At 42.6% G+C, this 21,656-nt stretch overlaps 1 protein-coding gene across 4 annotated transcripts in view; it reads left to right on the top strand.

The window, feature by feature from the left end:
• The first annotated feature begins 1,511 nt into the window (after positions 1-1,511).
• The window catches only part of NCOA6 (nuclear receptor coactivator 6), a 42,184-nt gene continuing 22,039 nt past the window's right edge, over positions 1,512-21,656 (top strand). For 2 of the 4 annotated variants that reach the window (XM_084296613.1, XM_084296614.1), the window contains exons 1-7: positions 10,031-10,132; positions 11,796-11,948; positions 12,047-12,321; positions 14,757-14,912; positions 15,493-15,615; positions 16,944-17,072; positions 18,085-18,900. In XM_084296613.1, coding sequence (XP_084152739.1) covers positions 12,057-12,321; positions 14,757-14,912; positions 15,493-15,615; positions 16,944-17,072; positions 18,085-18,900 — 1,489 coding nt within the window. In that variant the 5' untranslated portion in view covers positions 10,031-10,132; positions 11,796-11,948; positions 12,047-12,056. Of the gene's footprint in view, positions 1,684-10,030; positions 10,133-11,795; positions 11,949-12,046; positions 12,322-14,756; positions 14,913-15,492; positions 15,616-16,943; positions 17,073-18,084; positions 18,901-21,656 lie in introns of those variants that run through there. The other 2 variants (XM_084296615.1, XM_084296616.1) reach the window with 2 other exon arrangements.

Here is a 21,656-nt window from a genome sequence, read left to right as displayed (position 1 = left end):
GTGACCGCTCAGCAGGTGACATTGTATTAGTAGGCATCACTCACTTTGCAGCAAAGCTTTGAAATCCAAACCAAAAGTAGGGGCTCCTTGGGGAGAAACTCTACAAACATGGAATGACAAGCCAGATCTGGCCTGATAAATCTGTGGTCTCAGTTGCAGTGTACCAGGCAAGAGCTAGAAATATTCAGGCTACACAGGGTGGATCCAGGCTGTGAAGCTCAGCTGAGCTGTGGTATATCCTGGAGATTGGCCTACAGCTCACATTGCTGCAGAGATGAGGCTTCACATGCAGACAGCAGGGTACCAGGGCAACGGTGCTTGAGATGCACTCTGTCGCTCTGCCCCAGCTTCCTTGGACTGCAAAGTCTAGCTGGGGAAAGTCCCCCTCCTTTCCTCTCACAGTCCTGCACATCATGTTATTCCCTTCTCACCATCAGGTGCCTCTCAGGCTCCTGCTCCACACATTGGCAGCCAGAGCCAAGGGTCTTCCACCAGCTGCAATGTACTGGGCAGCCAACCCCCTTTGGGGTCCTCCAGCTACTGGCCTTAAGCAAAGATGTCTCATGAGGGTCCTCGGTCGTGTCCTTTCACCCTGGTGTCTGTTCAGCTCTATCTTAGAGCTACATAGTAAGAGCCACATGCTACTTTTGTTTACCACAAGCAGATAATCATTTTTCTGATTAAAGCAGTGACTGTCAGGAAGAAAATCAGACATTTCTACAATGGCACCGCTTCTTTATGAGACTTTAGTTTTCCCGTGTTAATAAAGGTTTGCCAGATATGATGCACATTCCTGGACAGACTCCGTGCCCTGCAAATTGCTATGTGGTAGATCCCTGCTGTAAACCCCCGGTGTGCTAATGCGTGTTTTTAGGCAGTAAGCACCATCTTTTTAGGAAGCACTTCTTTACCGAAAGGGTTGTGAGGCATTGGAAGGGGCTGCCCAGGGAAGTGGTGGAGTCACCATCCCTGGAGGTCTTTAAAAGACGTTTAGATGTAGAGCTCAGTGATATGGTTTAGTGGAGGACTGGTTAGTGTTAGGTCAGAGGTTGGACCAGGTGATCTTGAGGTCTCTTCCAACCTAGAAATTCTGTGATTCTGTTATTCTATGATCTGCATTAAAAATATTGTATCCTAGTAATCTTCTATAAAGTTCTTACACTTTTATTTTTTTTAAGCTTCAGGCAGGAAACACCTTTTATTATTTTATTTTACCAAACGGGACTCTAAGCCCACAGGGCTGCCCCAGGCGAAGGGGTCGCTCACCGGGCTGCCGGTGCACAGAACCCCACTTGGGCTCGCCCCGCAAGCCGCGGGCACCCCCCGTTCCCCGCCTGCCGCCCCCTGCTGCAGGACGCGGCCCTTGGGGACAGCACCGGGACCTCGGCGGGGACCGGGACCGTGAGGAGCGGCCCCGCTCCCGCTGTGGCGGCGCCGGGGCCGCGCTCGGACGCAGGCGCGCGGTGCGGGCGGTCACGTGGCGGCGGCGGGAGGCGGAGCGGCGGCGGCGGCGGCCTGCGGAGGGTGTCCGGGCGCCCCGAGGGCCGACCGCCACCTCCCGCCCCCGCCGGCACGGGGCGCGGGCCCCGCGCGCCCCCGCTCGCCCACGGCGGCCCCCGCCCCTCCCGCGCTCGGCGGAGTCGGGCACGGAGGCGGCGGCGGCGGCGGCGGCACCGGCGCCAGGTGAGGGCGGGGCGGGCCCGCGGCGGGGCCTCTCCGCGGCTCCCCGGCGGAGCGGAGCGGGGCGGGGGAGAGGGCGGCGGGGAGCGTGACAGGGCCGGCGGGGCGGAAGCGGCCGCGCCGCGGTGTCAGGGCCGGCGGGGCTCGGTGCAGGCCGCGGAGGGCCCGGGGCCGGGCCGAGCCGAGCCGGGCCGCTCCCCCCCCCCCCCCCTCGGCCTCGCTCGGCCCCCGGGAGGCCGGAGCGTGTCAGCGGGGCCGCGGCCTGGGCCCCGCCTGTGGTGGGGGAGCCCCGGGCCGCTCGGGAGCTGCCCCGCGCCGGGAGGCGGCTCCGGGGCCCTGCGCCGGGCCCGTGCCTGAACCCGAGCCCGGCCGGGGCCCCGGAGCCGCTCTCCTGGCTGAGGCCGGTGCTGGTTTTAGTTTCCCTGCCGGCGGGCCCGCACCGCCGGCCTCTGGAGGTGTCAGCCGAGGTGCCTGGGAGCCCCAGCTTTTGTTTGGAGTTCCCCGTAACTCTTCAAGGCGGTAACAGAAAGGCTTCTCGGCTTATTCCCGTAGTTTTCTGCATCCCCATAAATTTAATCATTGTAGATTTAAACATCTTAGAAAACTCGGGGTTCTGATTCCTTCTAATTTCTATTTATTTTTTTTGGGTGGGAATGGGGGAAACAGGAAGCAGCAGGCTTTGCTGTTGCTCTCCTTGGCTTGGTTTTGAAAGCTGACGGCAAGCTGTAGCTTTCTGAGCTTTGTTGCTAAGACTTCCTAACCCCTCGCCTTCCAGACCTCGTGTGTGTCATTACCTTAACCAAATCGTGAGTAAGCTGTGGAAAGCTAGCAGTAAACTGTAATAAAATCTTTCTCAATTGAACGTTATTGTAGGAAAGGTAGCGTTTCCTATCGGTGTTGATAGTTAGTGTTCTTTATAGTCTGTCTGTTTCTCTACATATATACAACTAAAGCATCTTTCAGTATTTCACATATGAGAAAGCAACCACAAAAAACAAATTTGGTGTTCTCAAAAAAGAGTCACCATGTGAGATAACCACAACTTTTAGATTTATTGGCTCTTTTTCGGTCTCAGCAAGTATTCCCAGCTTCTGTGGGCGTCTTGTGGAGCGAGAAATGAGCACCTCAAGATAGGTGTCTGTAACGTCTGGGTTTGCAAACCTCTGGACTAAACACACTGCATGCAGTGAGGCACCAAGGTGCTTGCTAGGAATTAATGTGCTTTTGAAATACCTGTATTCACTGAGCCACATGGCTTCTTTTTCAAGTTAACCGGCTTTACCAGGAATTATTTCACAGTTGTACTGGATCCTGACTCTCCTGTTAGAAGTCGTAAATCAAAAGGGGAGGGAGGGCTGCACACAGACCTGATCTTTTATTGAGAAATGACATTTTTCAGTATTTTATAAGTACAGAAAAAAGTACAGAAGGGTATTCCATTAGACTTCACATTTTGGTTGGAAAAATTCCCAGGCAGCGCTCTGCAGCCATTCTCTATAGAAAGGCTGTTCACCTATAGAACTTGCAGGGAGGAGTTGTTAACAGCAGGCTTCCAAGCGATGCAGTAATTTTATGCTATTCTACTAAAAAATAGCTGCTCTCTTAGAAAAAAAAAAAAAAAAAAAAAAAAAAGGAAAGAAAGAAAATGTGACGGGAAACCTGAGAAATCCAGATCCCCACCTGCATTTGTAAACTAAGTGTTTTCATTTTTTAGATGCTTAAAATATTAGAACTTGAAAAATATTGGGGTATAGAGTTAAATTCTGATGAACAATTGTAATATCCCTCAGTTCTTCTTAGGTATGATGCTGTCAAAGATTGCATGCATCTGTAGTAGATACTAAATATTTTAAATTTATACAGTAAACCTGTTCAACAGTTTAGTTATATTTTTATTTTCTAATACTGTATTTTTTGTTCTTGGTTGGAAGCTGGAGTTGCAGTTGAGTTACATACATGTAGATATACTAAATGTAAAAGATTTGCAGAGGCAAAAGATTTGCTACTGAAGATATCAACAGGTTAAAGTATCTGTCACAGTTCAATTGCATTTGGAATAGTGAAATTTTATAGGTCATTAGCGTCCGCCTGAAGGACAGAAGGTGTGATGTTGCTACCTGTTTCAAAATCATGTTGTCTCTATTGAGAAATACAACTGCCGTGGTGTGCAGAGAACACTAGTGCGTGGGGCGCCTGCCAGTGTGTAGCACGTGCAGTGCCCGCTGTATGAACAGCAGCACTTACCCCTGGCAGTGTGTTGACCTGAGGCAGGGAAGATGCATCGTCAGATTCCAGGTGAGAGATGTTCCAGCTGTTTGGCAGATGACTGAGGTTTTTTTCTTCACGTTTGTTTATTGAGACAATGGTGATGGTGTATTCTGTCTAACGCTTGCTCTGTCCTGTTTTCAAACTCTTCCGTCACTTCCAGAGCAGATCACTCGTGATCTTCAGCAAGAGCTACCTCGTGTGGATAACATTTCAACCATGTAGCCGGTGCATTTCTTAGTTTGTACACCTTGATAGCTGAAGGTTTGGCTCAAGATGGTATGAGAAACTCTTGATTCTCTACTGACTTGACTGATTAGAAGGAAGAGAATTAATAATAATAATAATATCAATAAAGGCTTTCCAGTGATGCAACTGGCATTGACAGTTCAGCTAGGCTTTGGATTGCACAGGAGCGGTAGTAGTGGAAGTGTTCCATAGTCCAAGGAGCATGGGATTTTCATCAGTCCGGGGCTCATTTCCTTTCCATTGTGTCCACTGCTGCTGCTGCTAGTAGCAGCCCATCTGTGTTCTGAATAGCCCTTCCAAAATTGTTGTTGACATACTTACAAATAGGAACAAGAAGTGAATTCTGGTGGGTGCCTGTGTGTAGTGACTTTCGTGCTGTGTCACAATAAATAACTGTTCTTCACGTATTTGGGGAAAAGAAAGATGAACAGTCAGGCTTACACAGAGTGTAACTGGTGTGAGAGCTTGTATAAAGAAGGGAGGTGCTCTGTAGACTCGGCAGCATGCACGAACCATCCTCTTTTTGCAACTGGGAGGACTGTTGCTGCCTTCTCCAGCTTGAGTGAGTAGTCCTGAAGGATAGTCCTACATAAGGCTTTGGATCAGACTTGTACAGTAATTGAGAAGTGCAGCAGAAGAATGATACCTTGTCTAAGTTCGTTTGTCCTTATATAAGCTGATAATTTGGGGACAGGAAATTGCCTGTATTGAGTTGTGTATTTGGGAGTCTGAATTTTCAGTTTGTAATCTATGAAAGGGAATCATGTATTTATTCCCAGTAAAAGTCGCATGCTGTTATCTTCTCCAAGTCCTATGTTTATCATTTTAATTTTATAATTATTACTCTTTCAATAACCAAGTAAGTGACGTTCCAGACGCCTGAGCTGGTACGAGATTCTACTTCTCCTTATGCTTTCTGGGTAGTACTTACAGAGGCTGAATTAAACATAAGCCTCTGTTTCGCATACATGTGCACGGGCTCACTCTGATAAGTCTCTTGGATGCTACAAGGAAATCATGAAGATTTTTTCTGCCTTGCTTCCTGCTAAATTAGCAGTTTTGGCTTGTGTAATACATTACTTTTCAAGCAGTGGGTGGAGAGAACGTGAGAGATGAGAGGGCTCAATCTGACAGTTCTGATGGGTCTCTGCCAGCTGCTCCAGAGAAATGGAGGAGTTAGCGGCTGCAGATTTGGGACTGTGGCTGCAGGAGCTGAACCTCCCTAGGCAAAAATATTACCAGTTTTTTTAGTGAGGCTCAGTGAAGAATAACACGGGACAAGAAAAAGTGTCTCATTTTCTGGTTGTGATGTGGAAGGTGTTCCTTCTGAGGTTTTCTTGGGGTATTTTTCCCATCCCCACAACAAAACATTGCCATCTACTTCAGTTGTGTCCTAGTTTTACCATCCTAGGGATTATGTGGCTCATAATAGCAGTAGTGGCAATAAATAGAAAAAAAAAAAAAAAAAAAAGAAAAAGCCTGGGAGAATGCCAAGTATGCTGCAAGTTTTTATACAATCAGGAAAATCTCAGAATAATCTTGATTTTTAACAAAGGCACACCTACATAATGTGTGTTTATGATGGTTTTGGTTGGCTTGTGTTTTAGTTAGGGAGAACATTCTCCTTACCGAGTGCTTCATATCAAAAGAATTACTTTTAAGCCATTTATATGAGCTTAATTTTTTTCTTCAAACTTTATAATGTTTCGGGATTTTGCGTGCTTTAGTGAAATTTCATGGACTTTCATTACTGGGAGCAAGAGCCTAATGAAGAATATTCTTCAGTTTTCAGTCAAATTCAGCTCAGGACAAGAATACCCGGTGCTGTTATACTGACAGTTAGGAGCCTCTGGAAGAATGTGGGGATAAGGGAGTTACCTTGTGGGGTACATCAGCCCAGACTGGTTCACCTGCTGCTAAATTCGGCTTCAAATAAAAACCTTGTCACAACAGACGCAATGAATAGGTTGCTACTTGAAAAGGTGTTTTCCCATAGCCTTCAGAAGATGAGATAAAATAATTTCTTGTCAAGATGCATCTAATTTTAAATAGCTTTTCTTTTTACTTATTTGCCAATTGCGTTGATGGGTCTTAATGAAAAGTTTCATACTGCAGGACTCTGTCACAGTATTCATCTGTTACAGGCTATGGTATCTTTCTTCCGAATAGGAATAGCCTTAATATGTGAAATTAACAATTCAGCTAATGAGAAGTATTTGATCAGGTGCTATACCATGTAGACTGTAGCTTCCACGAGTGATGCTGAAACCGGTTAGCTCATGGCAGAGAGAGAGGGCTGGGAGCCTGCAAATGGGAATCCTTCTACATGGCTGACTTAGCTGCAGTTAAAACTTGTTCTGGAGTTGTCATCTTGCCTTCTTATTTTTAAAGCAGTCTTGGTGATCAAGTCGATCAACTTCCATTGGTATAAAAATGAATTGCTCGGATGGAGACATGTCTGCTGCAGCATGGCATGCGTTGCAGAGTTTCGGCCAAGTTCATAAATTGTAGTTTCATAAAACTTTAACAAGTCTGTGTTCCACTAAACAGCCTGCTATCAAAATGCATCATGATGATAACAAAAGGTCAGATGTGCTATAACAAGCTGTAGTTTTCTACTTCGCAGAAACATTGAGGTTTTAGGCATTTTATGCGTGAGAGCTATGGAAGTTTAGCAGAAAATTATGAAATCAGTGAGTAGTCGTGCATCAGAATGAATGTAGCCTGCCGTCCTGTGCGCTTACTTATTTAGTTTTCTTGACATCTGGGGAATGCCCCATCCCTGGAGGTGTTCAAGACCAGGTTGGAGAGGCTTTGAGCAGCCTGATCTAGTGGGAGACATCGCTACGGCAGCGGGGTTGGTACTGGATGGTCTTTGGGGTCCTTTCCAGCCCAGGCCATTTGATGATTCTATGCCAGTTGAGCTGCTTTCATGGAGTTACCTGTCTGTAATGGCAGAGTCTGAACTTCTGTGTTGTTGGAACTCCCCCAATCTGCAGTGTTTTTAAAGGAAATGTACTGCATGTTTAAGTTTATTTTTAGGTATTCCTTTCATGTTGTAACAGTGATTCTTAGCTGTATCTAATCTTTCTGTAATGATATGGCACTTGCCTACTATCTACGTGAAAGTCTTTTTGCCAAAAGCAATTATGTAATTGTAGTCTTTGTATCATAGACGCGCTGTGTGTGAATAGATGTGGTCACTGCTCGGATTTAACAAGCTCCGAGGTCACTGTGTTAGACAATAAAAACCGTGTACATGGTTGTAGGAGGATAATAAGTTGTTAACAAGTCTGCAGTAAGGACGGTGTTGTGATCAGGCTGTTCTTGGGATTTTCAGGTGCTGTGTTTTGAAAGTATGCCTGGGGAGTGTGTCTGATTTATTAAAAGAAAGCCATCTTCCCGACAGTATTCTGGCAATGCTAAACATCCTTCATTTCCATCCTGAAAAAATTGGTACCATTACGTATTTTCTCACTGACACCTAAACCAAAGGAAAAAAGAAAGCTTTCACTTGCATTATCCAAGGCATTTTGTTTGTTTGTTTGTTTGTTTTTATTTCCTTCTATTCCTATTAGGCTGTTTGAACAACACCTTTTTTCAATGAAGGCAAAGGCAAGGAGGGTTCTGTGTCCTTTGGAAGTCATTTCACTGTTTGCTGCTATCAGAGGCATTTTCTTCTCCTTCTCAATTCTGGACTCACTGAAGGACTTGGTTGTAGTTTTGTTTCGGGATTGATTTTTCTGCTTGTTTCCAGCTTCAGCAGCTGTAAATAATAGCCACTGTGGGGCTAAGGACCCTGCTTGGTGTTGGCTTCTGGCATCAGCTAAGGAATAACATCTGTCCATCCTTCCCTCTGGTTCTTCTGTGTTCGTGAAGAAACTGCTGTCACCCTTTCCAATCCTTTGTGTAGCTCTGAGGAGTACTGTTTCAAACATACAGCAGGATTTTAGTACCTTTATTTAATTGGGCTCCCTGCATATTTGTTTGAGAGGGTGCATGTTCTGTTGTGACATCAGTTGTGAAAGTGTTTATTCTGAATTGTCCGAAATACATAAACAGCTTGTAAATCAATAGACTGTGTCACAGCAAGGGCTGTGTTCAGTATCTCCGCCAAGGTTATTCTGTTTTACTTCATTTTGTGCATTTGCAATGAGGGGGAAAAAAGCAACACAAGAGGGTTCAAGTTCTGTTTAACAAACAGCTGGGCATAACCCTCAGTTTGAATCAGTCGAGCTCATCTGGGTGTGAGAATACCAGGACATCAGCTTATTTTTTCCCCAGACACCAGCACTTCCAGCTGGCAGTGCTGGCGCTCCAGAGCCTGCTGTGCCCCTTGCTGGGGATGCTCCAGTCTTCGTGTGCCATCCCCTGCCACCTGCACCGTGCTGTGGGTGCGTGGGCATTGGCCAGAAAACTGACACACTGCTGATGCTTTGGCTATTAGTCTGTAACCTTGCCACGTATCCCCACCTCTCTTAATTCAGCAGCACTTTTTTTTTTTTTTTTTTTATTAATCAGCAAATCCTATCTAAGGCCAACCCTGTTTTAAACAGGTATAAGGCACTTCTCATGCTGTTGTAGCTTGCTGCAGTCTGGGGTGGCAGGTTTTTTTTCCCCAAAAAGATACTGCTTATTTTACACTGGATGCTCATTCAGGGCACAGAATGGTTGTGCTTTGTCCTTAAAAGATTGTTATTTGTGTAGGACTCCAAGTTCATTTCTTCTGCAAGTCAGTATATGTGTAATGAATAATGTAAGGATGCAGGAAGAGAAGGAACTACCTCCGGGGTAGGGTAACCAACCTAGTGAGGAGCTTCTGTGTGACAATCAGTTAAATCAGCTTTTCACAGAGGTTTATCAATTGTCATTCCCATTTTCTGGGCACCTGATGTGAAACTGGAATTTGACTTAACGGAGCTGCTGAATGCTCAGACCTGTAAGTTGGATACAGAGGAGCCCGGGGAGAAAATAAAAGATGTAATTGTCTCAGCGGTCAGTTTGTCTCTGATTTTTTTTTTTTTAATTTTTATATCAGTTCCCCATTTTTTAAATTTCTGTGTTTACAATAACTGATTTATGAAAGCACGGTGTGAACAGATCAGTGACTGTGCAATATTTTTACTTAACTTCAGTGCACGACCGTAGAAGAGTTTGGGATTACAAAATCAGAATTCCTGTTAATCCCAGATTTGAGTAGTGTTCAAGAATGGGGGTCTGGTGCTGCACAGTGCGAAGAGAGCAACTGTACGTAAACTAGAGTATTACTCATTAATGTGAATAATGTAAATTCATTTAGTCTGCGTGGTGTGGTGTAGGGCTGTAAGGGAGAATTAAAAATTGAGTGTTGTAACATCGCTGCCCAGTGAACGTGTGTGCAGAGCTGCCCTGGGGCTGTGCATCCTGACTTTTGGGTGCTTGTTTCTTCACGTGTGGTGCTGTCCCTTCAGCAATGGTAGGAGAGCATGCAAATAATGCAAAGCTGAATCTAAGCTTTTCTAGCACAGTTACCCTTTTGTATTATTTTTTTTTCCCAGCCTCTCTCTGCAGTTCACCTTGCATCTCCAACTTGTGGTTTTAATTTGTGTTGGGAACTTGAACCTCTGCCAAAAACCCCAATCTGTATCCCATTTGATGGCATCTTGTCCTGAGGTAACAGTTTGTGGTGCATCATATTTAATACTGACAGCGTTGGAGTTACGAGGTCTTGACAGCCTTGCCTGTTGATTTGATTTGACAGTGGTGGTCAGGAGCAGGTCCCTTTTTTAGCTTTGACATCAGCTTTGGCTCGTGATGGAGATGGTTTTAATTCCTTAAGAAATACTCCCGAAGCATCGAGTGTGAGAGCAGAGGTAGGAGGCTGAGCTGCCTTGCATGGAGTTCATCCTGGAGCCCTTGTCACAGTCTGCAGTGACGTGGAGCGACGTGCGTCCTGCCTGTACGTTGGCATTGCTCACCGTGCTTGTAGGGATGACCTCTATCTCGGGTTGTACTTTTGTGTGGATAACTCTCATAACGTAACTAAACTCACAGCTAAACCGAGGATGTGTGGTCTGGAAGATGAGGTGGTGAAATGGGCTGTGAACTGGCTGAAGGGAAGAAGCCAGAGGGTTGTGGTCAGTGGGATGGAGCCGAGCTGGAGGCCTGTGTCTAGTGGAGTCCATCAGGGGTTGGTACTGGCATCAGTGTTGTTTGATATATTCATGGGTGACTTGGGTGAGGGAAAGGAGTGCGCTGTCAGCAAGTTTGACACTGAACTGGGAGGAGTGGCTGACACGCCAGAAGGCTGTGCTGCATCCAGCAGGACCTGGGCAGGTTGGAGAGTTGGGTGGGGAGAAACTCCATGAAATATAAAGAGGGCAAGTACAGAGTCCTGCACCTGGGCAAGAACAGCCCCGGACACCAGTATAAGCTGGGGACTGCCCTGTTGGAGAACAGCAAAGTGGAGAGCGACCTGGGGATCCTGGTGGACAGCTGGATGACCATGAGCCAGCACTGTGCCCCTGTGGCCAAGAAGGCCGGTGGCATCCTGGGGTGTATCAGAAGGGCTGTGGGTAGTAGGGCGAGAGAGGTTCTCCTCCCCCTCTACTCTGCCTTGGGGAGACCACATCTGGAATATTGTGCCCAGTTCTGGGCCCCTCAGTTCAAGGATAGGGAACTGCTTGAGAGAGCCCAGCGCAGAGCCACGAGGATGATTAAGGGAGTGAAACATCTCCCTTATGGGGAGAGGCTGAGGGAGATGGGTCTCTTTAGCTTGGAGAACGGGAGACTGAGGGGTGACATTATTGATGTTTATAAATGTGTAAAGGGTGAGTGTCAGGAAGGAGGCAGGCTCTTCTCAGTGACATCCAATGATAAGGCAAGGGGCAGTGGGTGCAAGCTGGAACATAGGAGGTTCCACTTAAATATGAGGTGAAACCTCTTCATGGTGAGGGTGACAGAGCACTGGGACAGGCTGCCCAGGGGGAGTCTTCTTCTCTGGAGACTTTCAAAACCTTCCTGGACGCGTTCCTGTGTGACCCGATCTAGGTGTTCCTGCTCTGGCGGGGCACTGGACTAGATGATCTGTCAAGGTCCCTTCCAAACCCAAACATTCGGTGATTCTGTAAAAATTTATTGCAAAATCTGGATCTTTCATAAAGTGAAAAACATCAGGAATGTGACATGATTGACTGAATTCATTCTTATCTATGCTCAGCAGGGAGATGGGGGGGAAGTTGTGGGCTGGCACAGGAAGAGTACATTTCAGGTAATAATATGCATAAGCATCTGAGAAACACCTACATTTTCACAAGTTTTTACAAAGCAAGAATAGCGTGCTTAAGATTTTCTTGGACATGAATGAAATAGTTATCTAATGCTAAATATCTCCTGGTAAGAATGGTCTGTGGCTTTCCTTCGGCTTTGTTGTACAAAGTATCTGCAGTCCCTAAAGTTAAATTTGGTGTTTCCCCACCTGTCTTTGTGTAATTGTATTACTATGTGTTTCACAATTTCCTGGCAGTCAGGCATTGTAGCATTGATACTGGGTGCTTTTTGTCCTCTGTGTAATTGATTTTAATTTTTTTTATTCCCCCCCCATCTACCCAACTATCATTTAGGTCAGCTGGAATACTGCTCAAGGCATGCGTGGAAGGATTCCGTCCGGAACACACTTCTGTTTGTTCTAGTGGACAAACAACTTGGCTACTGCAATGGCCACGGTTTTCAGAGTCGCACAGTTTGTCTCACAGACCCTCGCACTGGGTCACCTGGTAGGTTTTCTGTCAGTGTTCTTTGCAAGCTGTTGAATGCCATAGTTAGTGTCTTTACACACTGTACTTATTATTTCTTTCCCCCCCCCCCTTCAAAGCATCTTCTTAATGTCTGATTGGCTCCCGTTGTTGGACACAATGGTTTTGGATGACCTACCAAACCTGGAAGATACATATGCCTCCTTGTACTCCTCAGCTATGGAAGACTTAGAGGTGGAGTTTGATTCAGGACTGGAGGAAGATGAACAGAAACAGGAGGCTACTCCTGAAGATTCCACAATCTTTGTAGCTTTTAAAGGAGATATAGGGGACAAAGACTTTGAGCAGAAACTAAGTGTCATATTGGAGAATGTGCCTGGCCTTTTACACATGGGTAATGTATTTTTTTAATCATTTTTCAATTGTCCTTAAAATGCTTAATTACATAATTGGGGTGCTTGTAAAAAGAAGCTGATTATATTGTTTTTGAGGTACTTAGTTGGTAGTAAGATTTGTGGAGGTTGTTATTAGTGAGTTTGGGAGCTATCTTAGGCACAGAGAACAAGTTTTTGAAGTTAATTTGTTGTTTCAAACTGATTTCATTAGTGAGTTCATTTATTCCTATTCAGTTCCAATGTTTTACTTGTTTTTTTTTTCTCTTTCGTTTCCTTGCATTACATAATGGTTTGTAGTGTGAAAGTGAAACCAGACGTCCAAACAGGACATGTTTTTTAATAGTGAAACAACTCAACTACTGCAGTTGAGAAGAGATTTGCTCTGAAATAACTGTGCTAGTTCAAGTCACTGCTGCTGCTTTGCTGCTGCACTGACTTATGTGACTTTTTCAGAAGGGGGGGCTATGGAGTGTTCTCATATAGCCCTGTGTGTCCACCGAGGTCTTGTGACAGGCAACTCTAGCTAGTAAGTGACACGGGCTTTTAGGACAGCGTCTTTTACCAGCACAGATAGATTTGGAAAAAGGTATCTGTCCACTGTACCTTATAACTAGTTGGAAGTAGATATGACTGACAGTGGTATAAAAGGGAACGTGTTGATACCATAGCTGAGTGCCGCAGTATTTGAATGGAAACAAATTCAGGCTGTCTCTGTATGATGCTGCCTTTGTTACACAGAGACATCTGCATACTGGGTTTGTAACGAGTATTAATGACAGGATCAGTGGATATGATTCAGACTTCAGTTGAGAAAGCAAGAAGCAAATTTTTTAAATCAATGTCAGATTAGTTTGAAGATGATCAACGTGACAAGTTATTTAAGGCGATTCAGAGTAAAACATGATATATAGAATTAATAAAGGTTAGTAAGTAACTTTAGACTTAGCAGATTCAATGTTTGAAAAATGAGAGATCGTTTACTAACATCTAGAAATAATGAAACCGGTAATGCGTTTCTTTATATGTAAAATGTTGGAACATTAATGAGATTCAATATAGGACTGTTCAAACCTCTGCAAAATGGAGTTTTAAAACCTCCTGTCATGTGTCCAGCTAAAGAAGTTTGGAAGAGAGGGGAAGTTAATACTGCAATTACTGTAGCAGCAGAAGGGACTTAGTGAACTAATTAAGGACAGGCCTTTCAGTACTCAGAGGGTACCTATAAAAAAGGTGGAGAGTGATTTTTTGCTTGGGCAGGTAGTGACAGGATGAGAGGGGAATGGCTTTAAACTAAAAGAGGGGAGATTAGATTATATATAAGGAGCAAATTCTTCACTCAGAGGGTGGTGATGCACTGGCACAGGTTGCCCAGAGAAACTGTGGATGCCCCATCCCTGGCCATGTTCAAGACCAGGCTGGATGGGGTTCTGAGCAACCTGATTTAGTGGGTGGTGTCCCTGCCCATGGCAGCGGGGTTGGTACTGGATGGTCTTTGAGGTCCCTTCCAACCCAGGCCATTCTGTGATGCTGTGAAGTTAGGAGTGAGTTACTGACACTCTTAAATGGCACGTTCTTCCGAAACAAGAACTTAGCACACTTTTTGTAAGTCTGCTGTTGTAGTAGAAAACATAGATGACTAAAATTTGAGCAAATGCTTATTGTTTTCAAAAGGACTTCCTGTTCAAAAAGCTTGAAACTGGAAGCTTATAAATCTGTATTAGGAATGTATATTTTAATGACCCTAAAAAGTATTTTGTAGCTATATTTTAGCTAGGTATCACTTAGAATAAATATATCCAACATCACTTGCCTACCTCTTTTCTAATTCTCACGTGTTACTCTTAAAACAATTGATCAGCATAGAAACACTTGTTTATAGAACAGGTTTACAAAAAATGTGCAGCTAAATATTTTGCACAACTTTAATATGTTTTTTTGCAGGGGGTTGAACATCCCTATTCAGAAAAGTTAAATAATATGGTATAAATTAATGAAATACAACTAGGTCTCTGGCACCTGCCTTCTGCAAAGAAGTTTCACAAGCATCTTGCAGAGTGAAATCGGTGATTTCATTCTTGTATTCACTTATCTATGTGGTATGCTAACAGATGTATTTTATCTGATTTCTTAGGTATTCTGTCTTTCCAAAGTAGTTTATTCACAGAAGATTTCAAATCTTGAGTAATATTGTCAAGTATTTATGTTGCCCGTTTTATTGTTTATAATTTGGGAAATCCTTATTTTGCTAATTTTTGGAAACTATTTCAGTGGTTTGGCAGTATGAGTCACTTTACATCTGTTCTGGAGAACTCTCCAGTATTTGAGACTATCCTGGAATAGTTGTTCCAGATTTTTTTCAGCTGTGCTTTTTTAACAAGTTATTTCACTATACTTGTTTGAAAACTGACTTTGCAGTGACCTTTTCTCTTTTAAGAATCCAACCAGTTAAAACTGCAGAAGATAGAGCCTTGGAACAGTGTACGTGTTACCTTCAATATACCACGTGAAGCTGCAGAGCGACTGCGGATTCTGGCTCAGAATAATAACCAACAACTTCGTGACCTGGGAATTCTCTCAGTTCAGATTGAAGGTATTTCACACCTAAGTTATTTTCAAAGGCATTAAGCTGCAAATGCACTAGAATTTAATTATAGTCAACAAGTGACTTTGTGTACTTGGTTAATGTTGCAAAACTTTTAATTCAATAATTTGGAGAATAACTTAAAAAAAAATGAAGAGGTAACTCAAGGCTTTTATTCTTCTGAGAATAAGTGTAACAGTAGAAACAATGGCTGAAAATCCTCTAAGTGTTGGGAAGCCCCCTGAAAAACGTTTTTGTGAGTGCTACTAGCAAAATGTGCCCTATTTTTTTTCCAGGTTGTTTCATATGAGACTTTCTTAAAAACAAGTTTTACATGGGTTTCACAACTGAAATATCTGTGTTGCTCAAGATGAAACTGAGGGCATTTAATGTTTGTTGCAGTGTTGTTTTTTCTTAAAATTGAAGCACTAATAATAAAAGTAGTCTGCATAACTGTTCTTCTAAAGTGCATATTATTGGTAAAGTTTGTCCTTCCTTCCTTTAAATCTTTTAAATGTCCTTCTGAAATTGTCTCCATTCTGCTTTCGTGTATATCATTCAGTTCCCCAAAACTGTGTATTACTTCTAGGGGAAGGTGCTATCAATTTAGCTTTAGCTCAAAACAGAAGCCAAGATGTCCGAATCAATGGGCCCCTGGGAGCAAACAACTCAGTACGAATGGAAACAGGATTTCCCATGCAAGGGGGACAAGGTAAATTTTTAATTACTTAGTTTTATACAGTTTGAAATTTAATAAGCTTATTGTGAAATTTCACTAGTTACAGCAATTATGATTCACAGAATTATAATTGCCATTAAATTATCCGATGTTCTTGTTTCCATACTGTCAAACTATGTCTGATATGTAAGCGGTTGGCTGAATTGTGCCCCATAAATGTTGGCGTGATTTGGACGTGGTTTTTTATTTTTTTTTCTATAGAGGCTGTAAAATCACTTTAATATAGTCAATTCACTTCATGCACAAATTATCATGCTTTCCTGTCTTATGAAAATGAGCATAAGTCTTTATTCAATGCACAAAAATGAGCTATTTTAGATTAAATCTTATAGGGGGAGGACAGGACACTCATTACTGTTAGTCTCTCTTTATTTTCACATAAACTTTTGAGATCTGATAATAGAGAATTAGTTTTCTTGGAGAATTGTAGTTTTGTTGGATGGTAAATTTTTATATGGATAAGTAATTTCTAATTACAATAGTCAGATTTCATGAAGAGTTGAAAGAAAAACACGATATTTTATTTCAACAGCTGAGTAAAAGGCAAGATAAATTAGTTAGCACCTTAGTAAATAGGATTTAATGCAGTTAAAATACTGAGACCATTTTTGACAGTTTAAGATACGCGTGTGGCTGGTGGTGGAATGAATGGAAATAACATTTTACCTGATTACAGTAGTTTAAATCATTGTGCTTAGCAAAGAACATAAAATATTTAAAGGAAGTTTGACTTTGAAGGCAGTTGCTCTGATCTTCCTTGTGATGATCATGAGCTTCATTTCCTGCATACAGGTAAACAATACAAATAAAACAATTTAACCAGCAGGTCAACTATATAAACCATTTTACAAGATAGCAGCCTTTGTAAAAGAAACAATGAAACTGTTTATTCTTACAATGAATCAGCTACTTTCTACTATCAGATTTTGCAGAAACCTACTATAGGCGTAACTTTGACAGTGTTACCACTTGGTGGCAAGTGACTTTAGTGGCTAGTCAGGAAACTGAAGTCTCAAATAATTCACAAGTAGGCAGGGTTTTTTTCTATAGCCTTGAAAAGGCTTGGTGCTAAAGGAACAGCTTCAGTATGATGTTCACTTCTTCTATTACAGACAATCTGAATTTTGAGGCAGAAATATGTGTCCTCAGGTTATTTTGGAGGAACAACTCGTCTAAACTGACTTCTTTATAAAGACACATTTTATTAACAAATCAAAAATCTTAAAACTCTTTTGATGTAAAACTACAATACTTGATAATATGTATTGTCTTTTTGTTGTTGTTGTTCTTTTTTTTTTAAGGTTTAATAAGAATGAGCAATGCCGCAGCTGTCATGATGTCCCAGAGTGGAAATGTGCCCTCCTCTATGGTGGCAAGTGGTGCTAGTACTGAGCTGCAGCCAAGAACACCTAGACCTTCCTCACAGCCAGGTGGTAACAGTTAGTTGTAACACTGACCTTTACCTGAAAATATTCTTTCTTTATCTTTTCTTCAGCATACGTACTTGTAAATGAACTACAGAGTTACCCTGCATTATTTCCTTTACCTTTTCTGAGAGTTGCTCTTTCTGGGGAACCCTCCCTGCCCCTATTAATACGGTAACATTTGTCAGATAATTTGGGTATCTAAAAGTCACCGGGTTGCTTGTTATTTTGTTCAAATATGTTGCACAGTGGCAGTACCTTTTGCTAGGAGAGCACTAGAGCTGTTATGATTGAGTTTTTTTTTAAGGAAGGGATTGGTTGAATGCGAGGCAGGTAGGAGGCAAATGCATTAGACAGAGGACAAAATGCTTTTGCAGGAGTAGATAAACTGGAAGCTTAAAGTGTGGGGATTTTGTGGGGGTGTAGGCGCTGGGGGTTGTATGTTCAGTTTTGTTTTGTTTTTTCTTCATAATTTTGGTAGTATAAGCTAATTGCATTTTGGGACTATAGAAAAAGAGGAGGTTATTACTTCTCACTCAGTAAAATGGTGGTAATACTTGCCAGCTTCTATAGACATTTGCAGTATTTATTTTTACAGTGTTTTGTGGTAAATGTTTTAAATACTCTATGAATGCTAGCTTATGATACTGTCTTAATTCATTGTTATGCCACATTTTTAGTTGGTAGAAATAATGCTGCTAATAATTTGTATTATTCTACCAATACGTATGTAGAAGGCTTATGTTTGTAGGAACAAGTGCAGTGGAGTTACCGTGTTGTTTTATTGGAGAGGTTATAAATTCATGAGACCTTCTCAGGATTCCCAGAGACTTTGAAAACTTTCAGAGCATTGCCTGCTCTGTCTATTGGAGAAATTGAAACACTGGAGCATTTTGTTAGACCCTAACTTCAGCAGAGTGAGCATATGCAAGCAACCAATCTATCCTTTCTTGTTTTGTGGTGTTTTTTGCCTACAGTAGGTTATTTACTTTTTTACTTTTCTTTGCTATTTTAATAGATGCAATGGACCCACTTTTATCTGGGCTAAATATCCAGCAGCAAAATCATCCATCTGGATCTTTAGCTCCGCAACTCCATCCAATGCAGTCAGTTCCTGTAAACAGGCAAATGAACTCAGCCAACTTTCAGCAATTGCAGCAACAAACACAGTTGCAGACACGTCCTCCGCAGCCACATCAGCAGCCCCAGCAGGGTATTCGACCTTCATTTACTTCACCAGCACAGGTTCCGGTTCCCCCTGGCTGGAACCAGCTTCCTTCAGGAGCACTTCAGCCTCCTCCAACCCAGGGAGCACTGGGTACATTGACAGTAAACCAGGGTTGGAAAAAGGCCCCATTGTCTGGACAAATGCAGCAGCAACTTCAAGCAAGACCATCTCTAGCCACAGTACAAACTCCTACTCATCCTCCACCTCCATACCCTTTTGGAAGCCAGCAAGCTTCCCAGGCTCACTCAAACTTTCCCCAAATGAGCAATCCTGGCCAGTTTACTGCTCCTCAAATGAAAAGCCTTCAGGGAGGGCCCTCACGGGTTCCTACACCACTACAGCAACCCCACCTGACCAACAAATCTCCTGCTTCCTCACCCTCCTCCTTCCAGCAGGGATCTCCTGCATCATCTCCAACAGTTAACCAGACGCAGCAGCAGATGGGACCAAGGCCTCCCCAGAGTAGCACACTTTCCCAGGGATTTCAGCAGCCTGTCAGTTCTCCCAGTCGTAATCCTATGGTGCAACAGGGGAACGTACCCCCCAACTTCATGGTGATGCAGCAGCAAAACCAAGGTCCACAAGGTTTGCACCCTGGCTTAGGAGGTAAGAAGTACTGAGACAGTCTTTTATTTTAAAAGGAAAAACATAAAATGTCTAGGTTACTGTTCCTTTTGAAAAGATCCTCGAAGAGACAAAATAAATACATAGTCTATGGATAAAGTGGGTGTGGGTGAACTAGCATCAGTGTTACTTCAGTTCTACTATCTAGCTTTCTGTTAATAATCTAGAAGTAAACTCTTGGCCAGTGCAGAAAGAAATTGCTGTATGCAGTTGCTAGTTACGACTCCCAGTCATCCTCTTGACAGTTCTTTCACTGCCTTACAGCAAGTTCAGGATATTCAGAGATGTTTTGGGTTGTTTGTTTTGATGTTGCTTTTTTGTTCCTTTTGAGAAAGGGAGAAAGTGACAAAAACAAATGAACCTTTTCTTTTTCTCTTCAGCTTCCTCTGTCACCACTTAAATTTCTGCTATAGAAGTGAGGCTTTTATTTTTCTTTGAATTTTCCCTTCTAAGTTGTGTGTACATCCTGTCTTTATTTGTCATCAGTTTCTTCCCATACAAAAGAGGAAAGAGCTATTACTGCTACGGTAATTTACTCCCTGCGCTAAAACAAGGAGGTCAAAGCATGTTTTCACTTCCTCTTTGGTTGTGTGGTATTTAGTTTTCTCCTTGGACCTCTGCACTCACATCTTTGCCTTATTGCTCTTCGAAGGCTTCTGTAACAGTGAAAGAATTTCATTTGTCCATCCAAAGATCTTTTGTGTCCTTGTTTTTCTTTTTCTCTCGTGAGCCTTTTCTAGTACTTTGCCTGACTTCTTCTAGCACTTCTCTCTCCCTCTCTCTCTCTTTCTCTCTCTCTTTCACTCTCTCAAAATATTCATTTATTCATCTTTCTCTTGAATGGCTGCTCTCAGATACCTGTACACAAGCTCTTGGTTAAGTCTTTAATTTTTTTTTCTTTCCATACATGTAGAATATAAGCAGTATTCTTTGTCCACAAATACACACAGTACTGTATGGATTTTAGTTTCCTTTATTTTCACACTGCACATCTGAAATCTGTAAGGAATACCTATTTTTTGGTCCACTGATTTAGGCAAGTGTCCTGTGTCTTCACTGCCTGCATTGTGGATCTCATTCGAATTTGGATGAGTTTGTTTTACGTCAATTGTCTTAGTTTCAGGGTTTTCCTCTTCCAAACTGTTCTTAGGGCCTGCCAGCACCCTGTACTTGCTATATCTTCTCTCGTCTCCGTCTTCAAACTGTTATTATTAGAAATGTCACATTTCTTTACAATTTTGTCTCACTAACTACATATCCCCAGTCAGAAATCACTATCCTCTAGGTAGGGTAACCCTGACCTCTAGATAGCATATAATCTGTGTTCTCTTTGTTTTCTACGTAAACCTGCTATAGACAAAATCCTGCTTCTGCTTTATTAAAAAATAATATTCCAAATAAACTATCAAAATATGTTCTTTGGGACTCACTCTAGAACTTAATTGTTAAAATCAGTAATCCTCAACTGATTTAAAAAGACAGGATTCTGTTGATTTCAGTAAAGGTATCTTCCACTTGTGGAGGTTTTTGCCTGGCTTCTGTCCATGCTAATGTCCATGCTTAAGCTGTGTTTAGGGATCTTTCAATTTTTTTAGCTATCTTGTCTTTGAACACTTTCATTTCACATAGCTAACTTTGCAAATCAGAATTTTTATTAGATTGCGAATAGGCCAAATTAACATTTTTTTTCTCATTTCAAGCATTTCTGTATGCAGAACTTGCCTAAAAGGTCAGAACTAAAATTATAGTCCTGTGAGGTGATGCCTGAAGAAGTATTTGTTCCCTGTTTGCAGATGTACCTCACGTTTGACCTGTAAACTTGATTATCTTAAAGTTTTAATTGTAGAACTAAGACCAGCTCACTTTACATAAGCAATACAGTAAAGTGTATAAGGAGGCTGTAACCACAGAACCAAGGTTAAATTCTGTCTGTGGATAAGAAAAATGCAGGAGGACAAGGTTCCTTCTAGGTCCGTGGCACTATATATATGATGGTGAATTAAAAGAAGTGGGTTCTGTTAAAGTTGTGTTAAAGTGGGTCTTTTTTAAGCTGCTGCTCATGTTGGTAGGCACAGTGATGTTTTTGCTCTCTGTCCTAGAGCAGCAGTGGTGTTTTGATGTGTCAAGGTGTGGACATTGTGCCAGATAGAGGGCTGTCATGTCTCTCTCTGGCTATTGGAATAGCAGGGTTACTTGTGGAAAGCTGGGACTTGCTGCAGCCTTTCTGAACTCTTTGTATGTAGCCCTGCCCCATTCTCTCTCATTACCCTGGAGATTTCTCAACCCGTTTTGGATGGAAGAGTTATTCTGATCGTGCGTACACACACCAGTAGTGCAAAGGAGTGCTAAAAAGTGTGTACCTGTTGTGTTATGGTGAGAGTTCCTGTTCAAAAAATAAAAAAAAAATGTAATAAAAATACAAGATGTTTGTGTACATGGATGCAGTTAAGGGTCTGATCAGAGATGAGATACAATAGAGAAAACAGTGAACTATCTTACATGAATTTCTAAAAAGTCAGAGTTTTCCCTTTTCCATGGGTTTAATTTTCTGCTTAATCTAGGAGCAGAATTACATTTGGAACTGAGTAATAGTGGTTTGTTAGACAGAGCTATTGCACAGATAAGAACTGTAAGCACGCCTTCAGTGTGTTTCGTATATTGGCAAAAAACTTTCTGCCTAAACCAGTAATGTGACAGTACAAATTCAAAGGTATTTTTCCTATTGTAATCCAGTTGTA

The sequence above is a fragment of the Netta rufina genome, assembly GCF_964035555.1.
Source record: "Netta rufina genome assembly, chromosome: 16".
NCBI classification, from domain to species: Eukaryota; Metazoa; Chordata; class Aves; order Anseriformes; family Anatidae; genus Netta; species Netta rufina.
This window is presented reverse-complemented; position numbering and strand designations above follow the sequence as displayed.